At 47.9% G+C, this 18802-nt stretch overlaps 1 protein-coding gene across 1 annotated transcript in view; it reads right to left on the minus strand.

Annotated features, from left to right (window-relative positions):
- Window positions 1-406: 406 nt before the first annotated feature.
- Window positions 407-18802, minus strand: part of LOC149327408 (uncharacterized) — a 78330-nt gene continuing 59934 nt past the window's right edge. Inside the window, exon 6 of the mRNA XM_089564862.1 lies at window positions 407-653. Coding sequence (XP_089420988.1) covers window positions 407-653 — 247 coding nt within the window. The remainder of the gene's footprint in view (window positions 654-18802) is intronic.

Here is an 18802-nt window from a genome sequence, read left to right on the forward strand (position 1 = left end):
TCCGACGTGCGCCAATTCGCAGGATTCCGGTAGCGGTAACGTGGCAGTATGGTCGGAGTCGGTGAAGCAGCAGCAACCAGTGAACTGATGGTTTGCAAACAGGGCGACGCAGAGGGCAGGCCAGAATTGAGGACCGCGTTCGCAAACTCCTGGCGAACGACGGCCTGGACCAGCGCAATCGTATCATCGGCCGGCTGGGGGGCGAAGGTGACAGGAGTCATAGCCACCATTTCTCTGCGCAAAATTCGGGTCAATTTGGCAGGATGGGACGGCTGTTGCAGTATTGGCAGGTTTTCACAGGAGGATGTCGACACCGTATTCGGAAGGTGCTCGAAACGAGAAGCAATGCCGCGGTGTTCTGCTTTCTCGCACTGCCGGCATACCTGGAGGACAGGTCGACGGTTGCTCAATCTTTGCACAGGAGAAGGTTGAAAGCGTCATCGGCGATCCCCTTCAGGTTGTGGCCCGCCTTGTCACTCTCCGACATGGCGCTGTCTACTTTACGGCACAGGGCGTGGACGTCCTGGATGTAGGACAGGTATGACTCTGTAGACGACAGAGCTCGAGAAGCAAGGTCTTTTTTACCGCCCAGCTTGCGTCCAATTATTGGAGGTATGTTGGACGGCATAGAAGTGGCTCGAAGCTTACGTCCGCTGTGGAGGTCCAGGGCAGGGTTCAGGTGTCAGACCCAGCACCTCCACCAAATATTACGAGCGTTTAGCTCAACAGCAGACGTCAGAGGCCGAAGTCCGAAGGCACACCAAACAGTCACCCCAAGCACTAGCTGCAGCGTCTTCGTCGTCGTCACCAGCCCGACGTCAAAACTACGTCGTCTTCGCCTCTCGACTATGCACCGGAATAGTATGACCATGGTTTATTGATATTTATAATGGGGACAACTCCTAATAACAGTGGTACAAGATTGTTCTAGACAAGTACATATACGGCCTGGAAAAAAGCTGCTATAATGGGCCTAAATAAAAGCCCGAAGTGAGAGAACGCCAAAATGTGGTGCAAAAATGGAACTCACGCACGCACGACACCTGATGATTCACACTCCATAAAGATGTTCGTTGGCCGCACTGCAGTCGTAAGTTCATAGTCCGGGGCATGCAGTACCTTTGTCAAAACACATTTTCTTGATGCGAGAAACGCTTCGTTTAATTCAAGGAAGAATGCGAGTCAGCCAGATAGTAAATCGGACCCACGAATGTAAGAATGGTTGTCTAGTCTAGCTCTCCCGAAATCAAATTTCAGCGCTGCGACTAACTCTAAGGGAAAAATGGGTCTATCAGCCTGGAGTAGGGTTGGGCCCTATCGATGGAGGCACCCCTAATTTATCCAAAAGTTGGCGGATGTGACATTCTTTATAAGAGGCATCTGCATGTCAGGCCGAAAGCGGGAAGAAGGGTGGAGAAAATAAACAAAGGAGTGTGCCAGACCGCACTCTGCCTATTTGTTCCCTAGCTAGTGGCGTACACAATAGAATCGTCTTGGGTCATTGCGCTGAAATCCACCTAGCGCCTCATTCTTATGTGGCAGAAGAGGTGTAAATAATAGTAATAATAATAAAATTAACAGGCAACAGATGTCTTAAAACGAACAACAAAGCTGGGTTTCGTTGGCTTCCTCAGGAAAAAGTTTAAGTTCTAGAAGGCAGGCATTCACAGTGAAATATTTCGTCGCTCCAGCCGGGGCTAAATATATAAAGGACTAAAAGGATATGAAGGCCTTCCTCACGTTTTGATTGGAGGCCAGTCTTTGTCAGTGTCGCAAAACATGCTTATTTATCAGTAATTAGCACTTCACAACAATCGCCGTCAAGCGGAGGCGGCAAACTGGCGCCGAACCTGCAGTAACACTTTGCCCGTCTTGCAATTATGAACACATTGTGCCCCACGTAGCACCCGCTAATTTCACTTTTTGTTTCTATATTCCACCGTCTACCATTCTACATGGCAATACCCCGATCGTCCAGCAGTGCCTCCCATACCTCCCCCCCCCCCCCCCTCGTCGTTCCAGTAAAAAGCCTTCCGGTGTAGCGCAAATGTGGATGACCAGCGCGGCCTTACCGTCAGGGCCACCCCAATATAACAACGGAAGATGGGTTTCTGGCGTAACCTTCTTTTCATTTCATTTCATTCCATTTCATTTATTGATCCCTTAAAGGCCCGAAGGCATTACATAAAGGGGGGCATATTGGTTTCCAACGGCGATGATGGGAACCCTTTTGTCCGCCCTTCTTATCTTTCCTCGTAAAAGAACCCTTCCGGATTCTGGTTTAAGAGGTTTAATGTCGCAAAGCAACTTACGCAATGAGGAACGTCGTTGTTGAGGTCTCAGGATAATTTCGACCACCTGGAGTTTGTTTATTAACATGTGCACTAACACCGGACAGTTTTCCGGCCTCTAGCATTTCGCCTTCAACCAACTGTAGCCTGCATCGAACCCGCGTCTTTCTGTTCAGCAGACGAGCACCATAAGCACTCAGCCACCACGGCGGCTTTATTCTCCTTGTTTTGCTGATCCGTATTTATAATGGTTGAACAGAGCTGAAAGTCGCAGTCCACAAAGATATGAGTGGCTGCTCTCAGGGCAGAGCACGAAGCATTCAAACGCATACACACACGCGCGCAGATAAAATGAATAGTCTTGTGTGGTTCATTAATCCGTAGCATGTTGTTCTCTTATAAGAAAAGATTTCAACATTTTTAGATGCTTCCATTCGTTGAAAAAAGGGTACGCGGCACACAGACATCGGGAATTCTCTTCATTCCTAACCTAAATGTGATTATGGATCACTAGTCAAGCTTTCCAAGAAAGGGTTTAGAAATCTGCGAGCCAGGACGGAATTTTCGGCGCTGTCCGTGAAGTACCATGAAGTTTATCAGGAAATTCTGGGTGTGTGTGAACCTAAGTAAAGGTATCGATATTTTTCCCGAAGGCGTGAGGAAGGTTTAATGAAAACAAAGCAATGTGGCAGGCTGCGCCAAGAGCCTCGGTTCGGAGTGCTCACGATGGACACAATACGTTTGGCTTATTGTGGTTTAATGTCCCAAAAGGACTCACGCTATGACGACGCCATAGTGAAGGGCTCCGGAATTTTAGAGACCCTGGGGTTCTTTAACGCGCACTGATATCGCACAGTACACGGGCCTCGAGAATTTCACCTCCATCGAAATTCAACCGCATCAACTAAGCACCATAAGATAACTGAGCCACCGCGGCGGCGCCGATAGACAAATAAAGAACATCGGACCCCCCACACCAATCACTACTGAATCACTTTGGCAGCTATAGCCACACATCTGAAATAAAAAAAATATAAAAAATGCGCGACTGATCTACAAAGAAAGAAACCAGATTCGAACACAAAAACTGATAATTATGATTGCGCAATTAGAGCTGCGCATTATATAAGTAAATAGTCAATAATAATAAAATAATAATAGTAATAAAGGAGGAATACACAAGCTCAGGAGTTGCTCTGCTCTTAAGCTCACACAAGAGGATAGAATATAGCATGTTTTTCGTAATGAACCGGGCATTAATGAAGAATTTAATTTTTAGGTAGAGACATGAGTTCACAAGCGCTCAAATAAAATCCCGAGGAACGTCGTTTCGATTTGCAGATAAGATAAGACTATTTTATTATCATACTTTATCTGAGATATCACCTATACGTGAGCCTTTGTTCCAGACAGTGAACCTCAGCGATTGAGCCTTAACTTCTTTTCATTTTGATATGGCATAGTATTACAGAGAGTAGTAGGATATGAAATGTTGTTATGACATGGCATGTCATATGAAATGGTGTGGTATGTTGTGGTATGATATGGTATGGTATCTTATGGCATGGCATTCAATAGCGGTGTGTGGTGCGGAGGTGATGTGCAGCGTGGCGGCGTGGGGGTGTGCTTTCGTGTTGTGTGCGCTGGTGTGGAGCGGCCTAGTGCGGTGCGGTTTGCTGTTTGGTGGTATAATTTGACGCCTTGCAGTTCTTCGTAGACCGCGGCAGGGATATCATTGATACGTATCGTTGGGATCATTAGGTGAAATCTTAAGTACCTGAGTAACGGTGGCAGAAATTGAAAATATGAAAGCGTTTCTTGTGGAAACGAAATAGAGCAGCATCTCTGTAATATTTCGGTAGACATCTGAACCGCGCCTTAAAAGAATAGTTAAAGAAGGCAATTGGAGAAGGTAGGAAGAGGTGCCGTAATGGAGGGCTCCAGAATTATTCCGACCAGACGGGATTGTTAACGTGAACTAAGATTGCAAAATGCATGGGGCTCTATTCGACCGCTGCGGCCGGGATCGAACCTGCGTCTTTCGATAACCAGACGAGCGCCGTAACCACCGTGGCTGTGTTTACAAAAAAAGTAATTAAAGATTAGCTTCACTATTTTTGGGAAGTAATTGTAATTTAGTGCTGCTAATTTTTGCATGCGGTTATTGAAAATGTAATTTAATTACATTTCCGCATTTTTATGAGCGTACATTATAAGGTAATCTAATTCCTTTTATTTATGCCTTGTATGGTCTTAGCGCGCCACCTGCAAACAATCAAAAAGAAATGGTGTATATCCTCCTGAGGGGGTCAGTGGAAGTTTTTTTCAATATATTGGACAATAAGATTGCAGTCATGGAAGCTATAGGATGAGGGTTAGCCCCGTAGAATTCTGTTTCCGTGCTACAATTCATATATGTCCTTCTATGGAATAAGTACGGTTAATATCGCATCGCTTTCTTTATGTTGTGGCGCACTATGATAGGAGGTACCTAGCCTCAGATGTCTTCTTTCAGTGCTCAAAAACAGTGGGAGGATATAAGTTCATTTATACACGCGGTAACACACTTTTAACTACCTGTTTGGCCTCGTTGTAGTGCGACGAAAAGACGGGCATACCAATTTCTTTGTCGACAACTTTAACCTGTTTGTGGCCTTTAAAATGCTGAATATTCTTATTGCTGATTGACGAGCCTCAATTTCTCAATGTCCAATTTCTTATTGGTGATTCACGAGCCGCAATTTCGAACCAAAGGAAACAATGTTGCTATTGTGCTACAGTTCTCGAATTCTCAAGAACTTCCCGTTTGAAAACCTCATTGAAAATTTACACTCTCAGTCTCAGGTCGACATGTAGAAGCATTGGTGTAATGCAAGGACTGAATGTGCCACGCAAAGCTGCCACAGTACCCCTCAGCGCTGGTTTCTATACTCATTTCGTACACGCCCATGTATTTGCCTTCTTTCAGCTTCCAGCACTGTGATTACTATAAGAGTACGAAATAAATATACTATATAAGTACACATCTAATGAAGTTTTTGTAGCCACTCATTCGTTCAACACATGGCAGCTAATAGGATAGCACAACGCCACCTCTACGATATGTGGATATTCATATTGTCACGTAGTGGTGACTGTAGTACGACTAGAAGGAAGACGCCGAGAATGGCTTCCAAACGAAACTTTTTATTTTATCTGACTTGCACCCGCAAAGAACTGAATCACTTGGAGGCGGCGTAGCAACAAGAGTTCTCGGCGGTCGTCGAACAGTATTCCCGCAGCTCTCGGCAGTGGTTATTTTAAAGCTGATAGCGAACTTTCGAGATATAGCGTGCAAAGTTACTAGAATATTCTGGAACAACGTAAAATCGTCTCCGCCTGGATGCGATCAATCGACATAAATCTGGTCGCATCTTGCATACCAAACGAAGCGATAAAGCAGCGTGCCGGATGCTTTGAATAATGAACAAACATTACAGAAATTCACGGCATTACTCCATCTGAAAGAAGCATCAACCCGAAGCTTTAAAACATAAGGCTACTACCAACAAATGCACGGATTGTTCGAAAAGATAGCCGACGGTTACGTTACTTCCTAATGCGAAATTTGAGCGCAGCTGATCACCTGTTTCAGCTTTTCGATAGATTGAAGCAAAGAATTCGACCAAGGCATGTATGTGCAATTACAGACAACTTATTATTTTTCAAACATATTCCTTCTTCAAAAAACCATCCACTAACAGTTCTTGATTGTCATGAGGAAACATTGTGGACAGAGAAATTGATGGATATATGCTCGACTTGCTGCCCCAATGCCTGGTTCTCAATGATGAGGTCTGCGCAAGTATTTCGCGAGGGTGTCAGAGCTGTGGGAGCACTTACGAGAGAGAGGAACGGGATGTTCACCCGCATTAGCGATAAGGAATTCCCGCTTGTCTTTATATCTATATTAAAGTCCACACCAAAGCTGCCACCCTGGTAGGTGGCAGCGTTTCTGGCACAACGTTGACAATGCCAACGCATGCAGCGTACATCTGTCACGACCGCCACGTAGCTTAAAGCACGATTAAGGCGTCCACTGTTCCAAGAGGAGCGTTATGCGCCTTCCCTCTGGTTCAGGTATCCAGCGAAATGCGCGAGACAGATACTGCGCGTTTTCTTTTCCTCAAAAGCCAATTTAAAAATTTTACCCTCTGCTTTCCAAGCCCCCACTCTATTGGGTTTGCAGTTGTGAGACTGATAGAGCGCAATTTCTTTCCTGAAAAAAATACCGAAGCCACTTTGGAAACTCTAAAGTATGCTTGATGAAAGCCTTGTGGTCAACCCACTGCCGCTTCCCCGAATCGCTTGGCGCGGAATCACTACGCCGCTTCGGAGCCATGCACCTCACTCACTAGACTGCAGCGAGACGTCTGGCGAAGGAGCGGCGGTGTAGCTGCCATCGCCGACGCGCGTGCGCTCGTTCTACCGCTACTGTGTGACGTGACGTTTGCTATGCACAGCTGCACCCGTACTGGCGCGCCGGTTGCTAAGAAGGGGAGGAGGTTGCGCTTTTACGGCTGGTTACAGCGGACAACGGCGAAGGCGACGGCGACGCCGCGAAACGCAGAAACGGGCGCCTAAGAGTTGCGCTGTAAAAACCTCGAGTGTGGAAACACAGCTTCCTTTAGCCCGGTCCTCGAGATGCGGTCGATACGCGGTCTCAAGAACCGGATGGTTCCAGTAGCGCTTTGCAAACAAAGCTCAATGAAACGTTTTCGCATTAGAAGGCGTCAACTCGCGAACTTTTTAAAAAGATGGAAATGGAACAGTCTCATCTGATGAGTTCTGTTAAAGATATTAAGAAGTGTCAGCAGGCAATACAGAATAACATCGCAGATATTGAGAAACGGCTGTGTGCTGTAGAAACTAAAACATTTGGTACTGATGTCGCAGATGAAGAATTGCCGAACCTTTGTGAGCATGCAGCTCGACTGATGGAAGAAAATTCAGCCTTGCGTGCAGAGCAGGCTCAGCTGGAGGATAGACTACATCGTGACAATGTTATAATTTACGGTTTGCTTGATCGATCTACGGAGACATGGGACAAGACAGAGGAAAAGGTGCTGTATGCTGTATTAACTTCCCTAAATTTTGACATAACATGTGAATGAATCCAGCGCGCTCACAGAATCGACGTTTTTTCAGATACAAATGTAGGCCAGTCATTAAGAAGTTCTTGTCTTTCAAGACAAAACAACAAATTTTACTCGCATGCCCAAAGTCTAAGGGCAGAAGTATCTCTGTCAGCGAAGGTTACTCTTTGGTAACACGCCAGGCGAGGAAAGGTTTAGTCGAGTTCGCCAAAGCACATGATTTTAAATAAAGTTCAAGCTTCGATACTACGGACTGTATGTTGACAAAAGTGCTACGTCTACGACTTTGCCAGCAAATGTGTCGTTGAACATGCTAGTCCCTAACGACGATCACTTGAAGATCAGTCTTCGACTGGTCAGGCTACGACGCCAGAAGCTGACACCCCATAGGGCCGTGTGAGGGGCAGTGGATTGGCATCTGTGGCTGCGCATCCCATTTCGGTTCTTTACACCAACATACGAGGTGTCTTACCGAACCGCGATTAACATATATCTGTTATTCCTTCAGCTAACGCTGATATAATGCTATTAAGAGAAATGTGGATTTCGTCAAAGGTCGATAACTTTGCAAAAAAAGAATTAATATATGCCGCTTTGATAGAGGGCGACGATGCGACGGAGGTGTTATTATTGCAGTTGCTGATCGCCTTGTTTCGTCATGCGTAGATATTGTAACTGATTTGGAAATGATATGGGTCGAACTTCGTGTGTCTGTTAAGGAACTGATTTTGGACATCAGCTACCAGCCACCATCATGTGGCAGTTATATTCTAGCTGAACTACATAATGCTAGAAATATGATTGTTGTATGCTTTCCGGACATTCCTAGCATTTTAGTCGGCGATTTCAACTATCTATCCATCGTGTGGTCAAACTGACCTGCTTATCCTAACCCATTCTCCACCAAACGCAGTAACTTTCTTCTCATTTGTGCAAACTTTTGTCTATCACAACTTATCACTGAAGCAACCCGCACTGTGTGATCATCATCCAGCGTGTTAGATCTAGTGTTAACCAACTCTCCTGGCCTCGTCACTTCCATTTCATACCTACCCGGGTCAAGCGATCATTCGTTGCTTTATTTTGAACTAAATACTTCTGTTCCTAACCGCGATAAACAAATTAAACTGTTCAGGGATTATACGAAAGCTGATTTTGTCACGATTAAGCAAGAGTTATGCCTTCTTTAGATAATTGTTTTACCAGGTTTTTCCGAACGCTCGGTCAACGCGAACTGGAATCTCTTCAAAGAAAAAGTTGCTTCGCTCACTTATTCATTCGTCCCTCAAAGAACCGTCCCGGCTAATAAGCAATCACCTCGGTTTATTCAGTCAATAAAAAGACTTGCTAGCATGACAAAGCGTCAATTTCGTTCTGCTAAGCGATCCAATTTACAGCATCGTTGGAGGCATACCTTATGGCAGCGGCAGTATACCGAACAGCCCTATAAAATGCTGAGGACTTATTTTTTTAACAGAACTCTACACTAATTACTGAGGGCTAATATAAAGCAATTTTGGAACACAGTGCACAGTAAAGATGCGTCTGCTCTCCTCCTTAGATGTACGGACGGTGCAGCTCTTCCTGCGGATAAATGTGCCTCTGGATAAATTTCCATATTTTCGTTGTCTTTTACGGTCACTCCAATCGCTACCATTTTACCTGATTATCCCACCGTAGATTTCCCTTTGATGGACGCCATCATTTTTGACACAATAAGAATATTACGTATAATTGAAAGGCTCAAGGTTCCCTCATCCTGTGGAATTGACAACATAAATTCGAAATTATTGTTTAATACAAAGGTGTACTGGTCCATCATCCTCTCTAAACTTTTGGAGCAGTCCTTTGTTGCAGGCTGTGTACCCGATGACTGGAAGGTTGATAAAGTAAGTCCTCTGCATAAGTCTGGCGATAAACACTGTCCTAAAGACTGTCGTCCCATATCGCTCACCAGCATCCCATGCAAGATCATGGAACACGTCATCTTCTCTCATCTTGCTACATTTTTGTTACAACTAAGCAGATTGAACTTAGATGCTAACATGCGTTTATGGCTACACTCTTTTCTTACTAATCGATCTCAATTCGTAAGAGCAAATAATACTGGCTCTAAGTTTTCCCCAGTTAATTCCGGTGTGCCCCAGGGTTCAGTCTTAGGACCCCTGCTTTTCCTCATATATGACTTGTCTTCAAACCTTAGTTGTTCGATTTGTCACTCTGGGAATGATTGTGTTATCTATCATAAAATTAACAATGAATATGACGTCTCTATATTACAATTCGATATTAACAGCATTTCTAAATGGTGTCAGCGTTGGAATATAAGGCTCAACATGAGCAAGTGTAAAAATAGAGCAAAACAGCTCTTTCGTACTACCTCATCACTGCTCCGCTTGAATCTCTCTTCATACAAATATTTAGGTGTTAACACAACTAATAACTTGTCAAGGAGATTGCATGTTCAACACGTAGTTAATAATGCTAACCAACCGCTTGGCTACCTCAGAAGAAACTTTTCACATTGTTCTAGCACACTAAAACTTCTCCTTTACAAAACTTTGGTGGGTCCAAAACTGGAGTATGCAGCTTCTGTCTGGGTCCCAGGCGTCGTTTCGCTTATTACTGATTTAGAAAGTGTGCAGAATCGCGCTTCTCGGTTTATTTTGTCTAATTATCATCGCACTTTTAGCGTGACTACCATAAAAGCTTACCATCTATGGCCTCTTCTAACGGAATGCAAAGAAGTACTTCTGCTGTGTTTTTTTTTATATGATTTTTCGCTATAATACATATCTAAGACAGAAACTTATACCACAACCGTCCTGCACTTCGGCACGCATTGATCACCGTCACAAGGTAAGAATTCCATTGTGTCTACCAAATAATGCCATGACTCCTTCATTCCAAGCCCTTCTAACAGTTGAAATCGCCTTCCTCGTGGCATTGCTGAAATTAAAGATACCAACACTTTTCTTATAGCTGTTATCAACCCTTTTTGCTCCAATGTATAGCATACTTTTGCGGTCCTTTTTCGGTGCTTTTGGCCTCTGACAACTACTGCTTGGTTGTGTTGTTGCCGATTTTGAATTTGTATTTTGTACGTTGTTGCGCAGTCGTTCACATTTATTGTGTAATGACCATTTATTTTTGTGTTATCTTTGGTGTATTTTGTTTTACTTTCCTTTCTTTCACCCCCACTCCCCTCTGTAATTCCCTTGGGCCGTGATGGTAAATAAATAAATAAATAATAGGGCTTTAGGCGGACGAAATGGACATCTTCTGGTCGTACGCGGCGTCGCTGGGATGCAGTCATTTGGTCAGGGGCGACTTCATAGTCCAATTCACCTAGTCGACGAAGATCCTTGTATGTGCCGAAATAGCGGCGGAAAAGCTTTTCACTAAATCCGCAGCAGGGAATGGGCGTCCAAACCCTGACTCGGACTCCTGGCTTGTATTCCGCGTTGCGTCTTCGTAGGTTGTAGCGTCTGGCATCGGTCCGCTGCTGGTATTTGATCCTTAATCGGGCAAGTCTTGGAGCTTGTTCTGCGCGTCGAAGATAGGCGGTGACATCGACGCTATCTTCTTCACTAACGGTGGGCGGCATGACGTCTAGCGCGGTTATGGCCTCCCTGCCATAGACGAGCCTTACAGGCGCCATCCGGGTGGTGTCCAGTACAGTGGTGTTGTGAGGAAGGCTATTTGAGGCAGGATGACGTCCAATGTGTTCGGCATGGGCATACATGGCGAGCATATCTGCGACGGTTTTGTTCAGGCGCTCCGTCAGTCCGTTGATCTGCGGGTGGTATGCAGTTGTTCTCCGGTGGCTGGTTTGGCTGTAATGGAGGATGGCTTGCGTCAGTTCCGCCTTGAATACTGTTCCTGTGTCTGTGAAGAGCATGTCGGGGGCGCCGTTCCGCAGAGAACGGCAGTGCACAAAAAATTCGGGCACTTTTGCTGCTGCTCTGTTTTGTAGGGCTTTTGGCTTGGCGTCGCAGGTCAGGTAGTCAATGGCTACGATGGTTTGGTTGGTTTGGTTTATGGGGTTCAACGTCCCAAAGCGACTAAGGCTATGAGAGACGCCATAGTGGAGGGCTCCGGAAATTTTGACCACCTGGGGTTCTTTAAGGTGCACTGACATCGCACAGTACATGGGCCTCTAGAATTTCTCCTCCAAAGAAATTCTAGCCGCTGCGGCCGGGATCGAACCCGCGTCTTTTGGGTCAGCAGCCGAGCACCATAACCGCTGAGCCACCGCGGCGGCCAATGGCTACGATGATCCACTTATTTTAAGACATTGACTTCGGGAAGGACCAATCAAGGCCATGCCGATCTGCTGAAAGGGCCTTGAGGAGTTTTAAAGGGGTGCAGAAATCCTACTGGTCGGGTGGGAGGGGTCTTTCGTATCTGACAATCTCGGCCGGTTCTCACGTATAGTGCTACATCGGCAGACATGCGGTGGCAATATTACTTGCCTTGCATGCGACGGAGGGTGCAAGAAAATCCGTGATGTCCAGCTGCTGGGTTACTGTGTGAAGCCTGAAGAACTTCGCGCTGACCTGCAGGTACAACAAAGAGGTAGGCTGTTTTGTTTGCAGCGTTGTTCACGAGGACATCAGTAAGTAAACAGTAAGTGACATTAAATTGCTGGAGGCGGGTACTCCATCGAGCGAGGTGGCCGGAGCGGTCCGTGAAATCTGAAAGCCTGCACAGTTTGTGGTGACCGCTGATCACGTTGACGGTCGTTACTGCAGGTAGGGGTGGAATTTCGACGTAGCCCAGATTATGGCAAGGCACTCGTTCTCATCTGTAGATTAGTTATCCCCGGCTCTGGACAGGTAACGGCTAACGTGCGCCGTTACTTTCTCCAGCCCTTCGGTTTTCTGAACGACGACGGCGTCTAGACCAGCATTGCTTTCGGGGACATGAATTTCAGCCTCGGCGCTTTCACCACAGTGTGCGAGGATGGGGTAGGGACTGTAAACGACGCTGAAACTCCTTGGAGGCTTCCGCTTGCGGCGCTTCCTATTTAAATGGGACGTCTACTTTGGTCAGTTGGGTCAGAGGCTCGGTGAAAAGCGATAAGTTCTTAACAAATCGTCGGTAATACGCGCGCAGTCCTGTCCATGGAGTCTGCGCAGAGCTTTCTTATCGCCCGGCAGTGGCAACAGTGCGATAGCAGCTGTTTTCTGCGGTTCTGGGCGTACTCCTTTCTTGCTAAACATAAACAGTAAATAAACCAGCAGTTCCTACCTGATTCCGCTATCCTGAACTGTATTTCTTCTGCAAACTTCCTGATATTCAAGTTTGCAGCCAACACAGCATTTTTATACGGATGGCCTCGTAGCACACGCCTGGTAGTGTGTACAGAGCAATTGACACGTGGGGGTCATTGTTGACAGGGCTTCCACTCCCCTTGTAATACGCTTTGCCATCCACACCTCCTTTCTCCTTGTGAATGTCGTCAAAGCCTCTAGCCATCAAAACAAGATTTCACCTTTTCTTGTTCTCCTGCACAGGGTGCTTTAACGCCACAGCATTAGGCTCTCCTTCTGCAGAAAACCGGCTTCGTCGTCGTCGGCGTTACGACCGAAAGATCTCTGGAGAAGCAACCAGGTGGGCAGCCTTGGTCATGGGACCTTGTGGGGTTATCAAAACCTGCCCACGGGATTGTGAGGAAATTGGCATAGTGACATGTGACAGCTATTTTAGATTGGTCCCTCGGGAAGCGCAACATCGGTCACACAAGCCCCACTGCAATTGGAAGGCGGTGGCGCGTCGCTTCACAGCGTCACCACTGTCTCAAGGATGGCTTGCTGACTCGCAGGAATCTGTGTGTGTAACGTCTAGAGTGACAAATTGCGCATATACGACCACTATTAATCCATTACACGGTCGCGTCCTACATTTAAGGCGATCTCAAGTGGCCCCTCCGATTTCTGCATGTTCAATGACCAACTCCGCAGTCCCTCCCGGCAGTGGCTTGACTTCTGCACCTGCATCAACCCGTCAGTTTTATCGTTTTTCGCACCTGAGCATATTCGTGTTCCCAACCACTACCGCCGAGTCGTTTCTAGTCCCTTGTCCTCATTGCCCCGATTCATTCCATTGCACATGCTCTTATTCGCCTCAATTTTTCATTCAGCTTCACCCTTTGCTCGGCCCTGCCGCGGTGGCTCAGTGGTTACGGCGCTCGGCTGCTGGCCCGAAAGACGCGGGTTCGATCCCGGCCGCGGCAGCCGAGTTTCGATGAAGGCAAATTTCTAGAAGCCCGTGTGCTGCACGACGTTAGTGCACGCTAAAAAAACCTGAGGTGGTCGAAATTTCCGGAGCCCTTCACTACGGCGTCCCTCATAGCCTGAGTTGCTTCGGGACGTTAAACCCCAATAAACCAAAAAGCCAAACCAATCCCTCTTGGCTCGGCCTGTTCACATTTATCATCCGACTGCAGCTCCTCATGGGTAAACTGCTCGTGGTCCTGCTTTGTACATCCGCCATTTTGAATGAAAATGGCGTACCCGACCAACTCGACTTCCCTTCTTTGAACCTTCGTTCTACGGCGGCTGTCTCTTTTCTTCCAGCCTGCAGCTCCCTCTGATTCTGTGACATCTTCGGAGACCTTCGTATGCTGGCTCATTATCCCTCCCATTTTTCTCTCCATGTCGCACTGCCTGCAAAGATATCCGGCCTCACTGTCTCGCTCGTCTGTCTGGCTCTTGACTTTGAAATCTCCATTACAATCTTCACTCTTTCTGCCATTCTCTACTACTCATGAACAGAACACGTTCACACACAATTTACCGACAGGATCAAAGTTAAGGGAAAGAAAAACTGACACGTGTTTGCCACGCATGAACACGTGGGTCAACAGATGCACAATCCCATGCACACAGCTCTTACAGAAAAAAAGACATGAAGTATCATGTAGGGTAGACAACTGGTATCTAAAGACAAAATTATTAATTTCCGATACAGCGTGTCGAAGTAGAAAAAAACGGCCGAGAAAGACCGTCAGCACTGGCTCGAAATCTCCATGCATTCTGCTGAAAATCCGGTACCTGACTACGCTAAACTAAGGAAAAAAAACAAAGAGAACTCATTCATTTGGGGCTGCGACGTCGCACTCGACGGAACATGGAAACTAAGAAAGATAAAGGAAAGATCATGGTCGATTTGCATTGTTAGGCCAAATTACAATTAAGGGCGCTAGCAAATCGGTTTTCACTTCGGTTCCTGTGTTCAAATGCAGTTTTCATGGTTGGCAGTTTTTTGCATAGCGATAAAAGGTTATACATATAGAATTGGTGGTGCTCTGCATTGATGGATACCTTGTAGTCTTCCTACAACTCCTTTGTGTGTGTGTGTATATATATATATATATATATGTTGCGAAAGCGTGAAGTACTAGACTGCTTATAAGAATATATAGTGAAGTATACGCTTCGTTAAAGGAAACATATTACAACCAATTTACAACCTCCGCGAGCTTGGGCCAGTAATACTTTTGCCGTATGCGTGCCAACGTTCGGGAGAAACCAAGGTGACCAGAGGAAGGATCATCGTGGCACGCCTGCAAGACTTCATCGCGAAAGGCATTAGGGATAACGAGCAGATAGGCAGGCTCCGTCGGCCTATAGTTTTTTCTACAGGATACCCTCCCGTAAACAGAATGATGACAGGCCGCGTGAAAAGATGCGGTGTGGAGTCTGAGCGCTTCCTTCGAGATAGTCAATAAGGGACCGTAATTCAATGTCGTCTCGTTGGCGGTGAGCCAGGGTGGACGCGGAGATGACCCCAAGGAAAAGGGAATCGTCATCGAGGTCCACGGGGCTGGCAGGAAGTGGGGCACGGGACAAACAGTCTGCATCACTGTGCTTTTGCCCTGATTTATACACAATGGTGACATCAAATTCTTGCAGTCGGAGGCTCCAGCGTGCGAGTCGCCCTGAGGGATTTGCCAACCAACACAGCGAGTGGTGGTCGCTCACCACTCGGAAAGGGCGGCCATACAAATAGGGTCGAAATTTCGTTACTGCCCACACAATAGCTAGACATTCTTTTTCGGTGGTGGAATAGTTCACCTCAGACCGTGATAACGTGCGGCTTGCGTAAGCGATTACGCGTTCGACACCATCCTGTCACTGTACAAGTACCGCACCAAGGCCAACGTTACTCGCGTCTGTGTGCAGTTCTGTGTCAGCTGCCTCATCGAAGTGCCCAAGTATGGGTGTATTTTGAAGATGCGTGCGTAGCTCTTCAAAGGCATGTTGTTGCTCCCGACCCCAGACGAACAGTTCGTTATCTTTGGTGAGACGAGTAAGGGGCTCAGCTATTCGGGAGAAGTTGTTCACAAAGAGCCGATAGTACTCACAGAGACCCAAAAAACGGCGCACACTTCGCTTGTCAGCAGGAATGGGAAAAGAAGCGACGGCGGCAGTCTTGTCGGAGTCTGGACTAACGCCCTTGGCGCTCACAATGTGGCCCAAAAACATCAGCTCCTGGAAAGCGAAGTGACATTTTTCGGGCTTAAGGGAGAGACCAGCTGAACGGATAGCTTCGAAAACAGCGCGTAAGCGGCTGAGGTGTTCTTCGAAAGTGTCGGAGAAGATGACAACATCATCCAGGTACACAAGACACGACTGCCATTTGAGATCAGAAAGCACAGTGTCCATCATCCGTTGTAAAGTTGCTGAAGCTGAGCATAGACCGAAGGGGAGCACCCTGAATTCGTACAAACCGTCCGGGGTAACAAATGCGGTCTTCTCCCGGTCACGTTCGTCCACCTCTATTTGCCAGTAGCCGCTGCGTAAATCGAGTGATGAAAAGTATCTGGCGTGGCGCAGACGGTCTAGGGAGTCATCAATGCGCGGCAAAGGATAAACGTCTTTCTTAGTGACTTTGTTCAGACGTCGGTAATCAACACAAAACCGTAGGGTCCCATCTTTCTTTGCAACTAAGTTGCAGGCGACGCCCACGGGCTCTTCGATGGCTGGATCACGTCGTCCCGGAGAATTTCTTGAACTTGCCTTCGAATTGCATCCCGTTCCTTTGAAGATATCCGGTACGGCGACTGGCGTAATGGTCTCTGGCTTTCATCAACTATAATTCGATGTTTTGTTATCGGCGTTTGTCTAACTCTGGAGGATGACGCAAAACAGTCTTGGAAAGACTCAATGACAGTCTGCAGGTTGCTTTTTTGACTAGGCAGGAGATTCGAGTTCACGTCGAGTTTAACCGGAGCATTCGTTGACTCGACGGACTTCGTAGTCCCCGTCAACGCATACTCTCCGGCGCATTCCCCGAGTTCTTCAAAATAAGCAATCGTTGTGTTGGCCGATAAACGTTGGGGTTCACAACCGAAATTTGTTATCAGTAGTTCGGCTCGCTTATTGTTCAGTTCCATAAGCCCGCGAGCTACACACACTTGCTGACCCAGGAGCAGTGGCATGTTGGCTTCAGCGATGCCATGAGTGCCGGCGCTGTCATCGCACTCCATAGTTACTAGCATGGTGGTTCTCGACGGAATCACCACGTCATCATCGCAGACCCGCAACTTAGTCCTGCGTTGCTGCGGTTCGTCGCCAACAGTACGGTGTGCGGCAAACGAGACGATCAGCTCCTTAAAGTCGATGACAGCCCCATATTCCTGTAGGAAATCCAGACCGAGAATCAGGTCTTTAGAACACTCAGGAAGCACAGCAAAGCAGCCGGGGAAAGTGACGCCGCGGATCTGAATTCGTAAGGTGCAAACGCCGGTCGGCGTCACAACATGGCCGCCGGCTGTGCGGATCTGGGGCCCAGTCCAAGGTGTCAAAACCTTTCTGAGGGTCGTCGCTAGCCGGCTGCTTATCACAGAGAAATTAGCGCCGGTATCTACCAGTGCGGTTACTTCACAGTTATCGGTGGTTACTGGAATTTCCGTAGAAGCCAACTGCTGGCTCTTCGTCGGTGGGCTCGTCGGGTCAGGTGGTCGTTGGTCTCGTCGTCGCTGCAAATCGTCGAGTGGAGGCTCTTGTTTCTTTCTAGCTGCGGCGGCCCTACCCTCAGAGGACGCCGTCTTCAGTTTTCCCGCCGTGGGGACCTGCCTCTGAATTCCCCAGAGGTCGACGGGCGGCTTGGAGAAGAAAATCTCCTGGGCGATGGGGATCAAGACTGGCGTCGCGGCACGGTCTGAGCCTGCAAGTTAGACGTCAGGTACTGTTCTATCTGCTGGGGTCGCTCGCCGTAGCGTGGTGGAGGAGCGTCTGAAGCAAAACCCCTTAAACCCATCCAACGGTAGGGGCAGTGGCGCCGGATGTGGCCGGGCTCACCGCAGTGTAGCAGAGTGGCCGGTTCCTCGGCATTCGCCACATGTCCGCTTTACGCATGGCGGGCCGGAATTCCTGCGGCACGGTGGTGGGCAAAGTTGGACGTGGATACTGCACAGCCGGCACAGGTGAAAAAGCTTGTGCCACTGCCGCAGGCCGTCGAAGTGCCTCGCTGTAGGTCATGATGTAGGGTTGCGGCTCCGGAACAACTGGTGCTGGCTGCACCACTCGACGGATTTCATCCCGTACCACGTCCGACAGGGCGGCGACGCTGGCCTGTGGAGCTTCGAAGCGGAGTTTCGCAAGTTCTTCGCGAACGATGCTCCTTACAAGGTCTCGAAGATCTTCAGGAGGCAGCGTCGTAGGCGTGCAGGTTTGAGCGGCTGCCATACTAGCCTGCCGGCCGTACTGGGCACCGCGTTCCTGCAAGGAGCGTTCCATGCTCACTGCCTCCTTCGTAAAATCGCCCACTGTCCTTGGAGGGTCGCGGACAACTCCAGCAAACAGCTGCTCCTTAACGCCCCGCATCAGGTGCCGCACTTTCTTTGCCTCGGCCATAGCAGGGTCGGCTCGACTGAAGAGGCGCATCATGTCCTCAACGAACATGGTGACGCTCTCATTAGGCTGCTGCGATCTCGAGTGCAGAGCGACTTCTGCCTTCTCTTTTCGTTCACTGGTGCCGAATGTCGCCAGCAGCTCGCGACGAAAAACCTCCCAGGTGGCAAAAGAGGTCTCGTGGTTCTCGAACCAGAGCTTTGCCGAGTCCTCTAGCGCGAAGTAAACGTTCCTCAACTTGCGCTCACCGTCCCACTGGTTGAAGGCTGCCACACGGTCGAAACTAGCCAACCAGTCTTCAACGTCCTCGAACCTGTCACCGTGGAACGTCGGCGGTGACCTGGGCGCGTGAAGTACGAAGGGAGTGTCAGCTCCAAAACGTTGAGTGGTCTGGCTACCTGTGGTTGATGTCATATCTCTTGCCGGTTTTGTCAGGCCGCTGAACTCTGGCTGTAGGCCTCGCAGGCGGCGGCTCGCTTTGTGGAAGGGGGTTGTGTCCACGCACTGAGAGCTG

Source organism: Amblyomma mixtum, chromosome 10 (assembly GCF_055824585.1).
Source record: "Amblyomma mixtum isolate Tamu chromosome 10, ASM5582458v1, whole genome shotgun sequence".
Taxonomy (NCBI): domain Eukaryota; kingdom Metazoa; phylum Arthropoda; class Arachnida; order Ixodida; family Ixodidae; genus Amblyomma; species Amblyomma mixtum.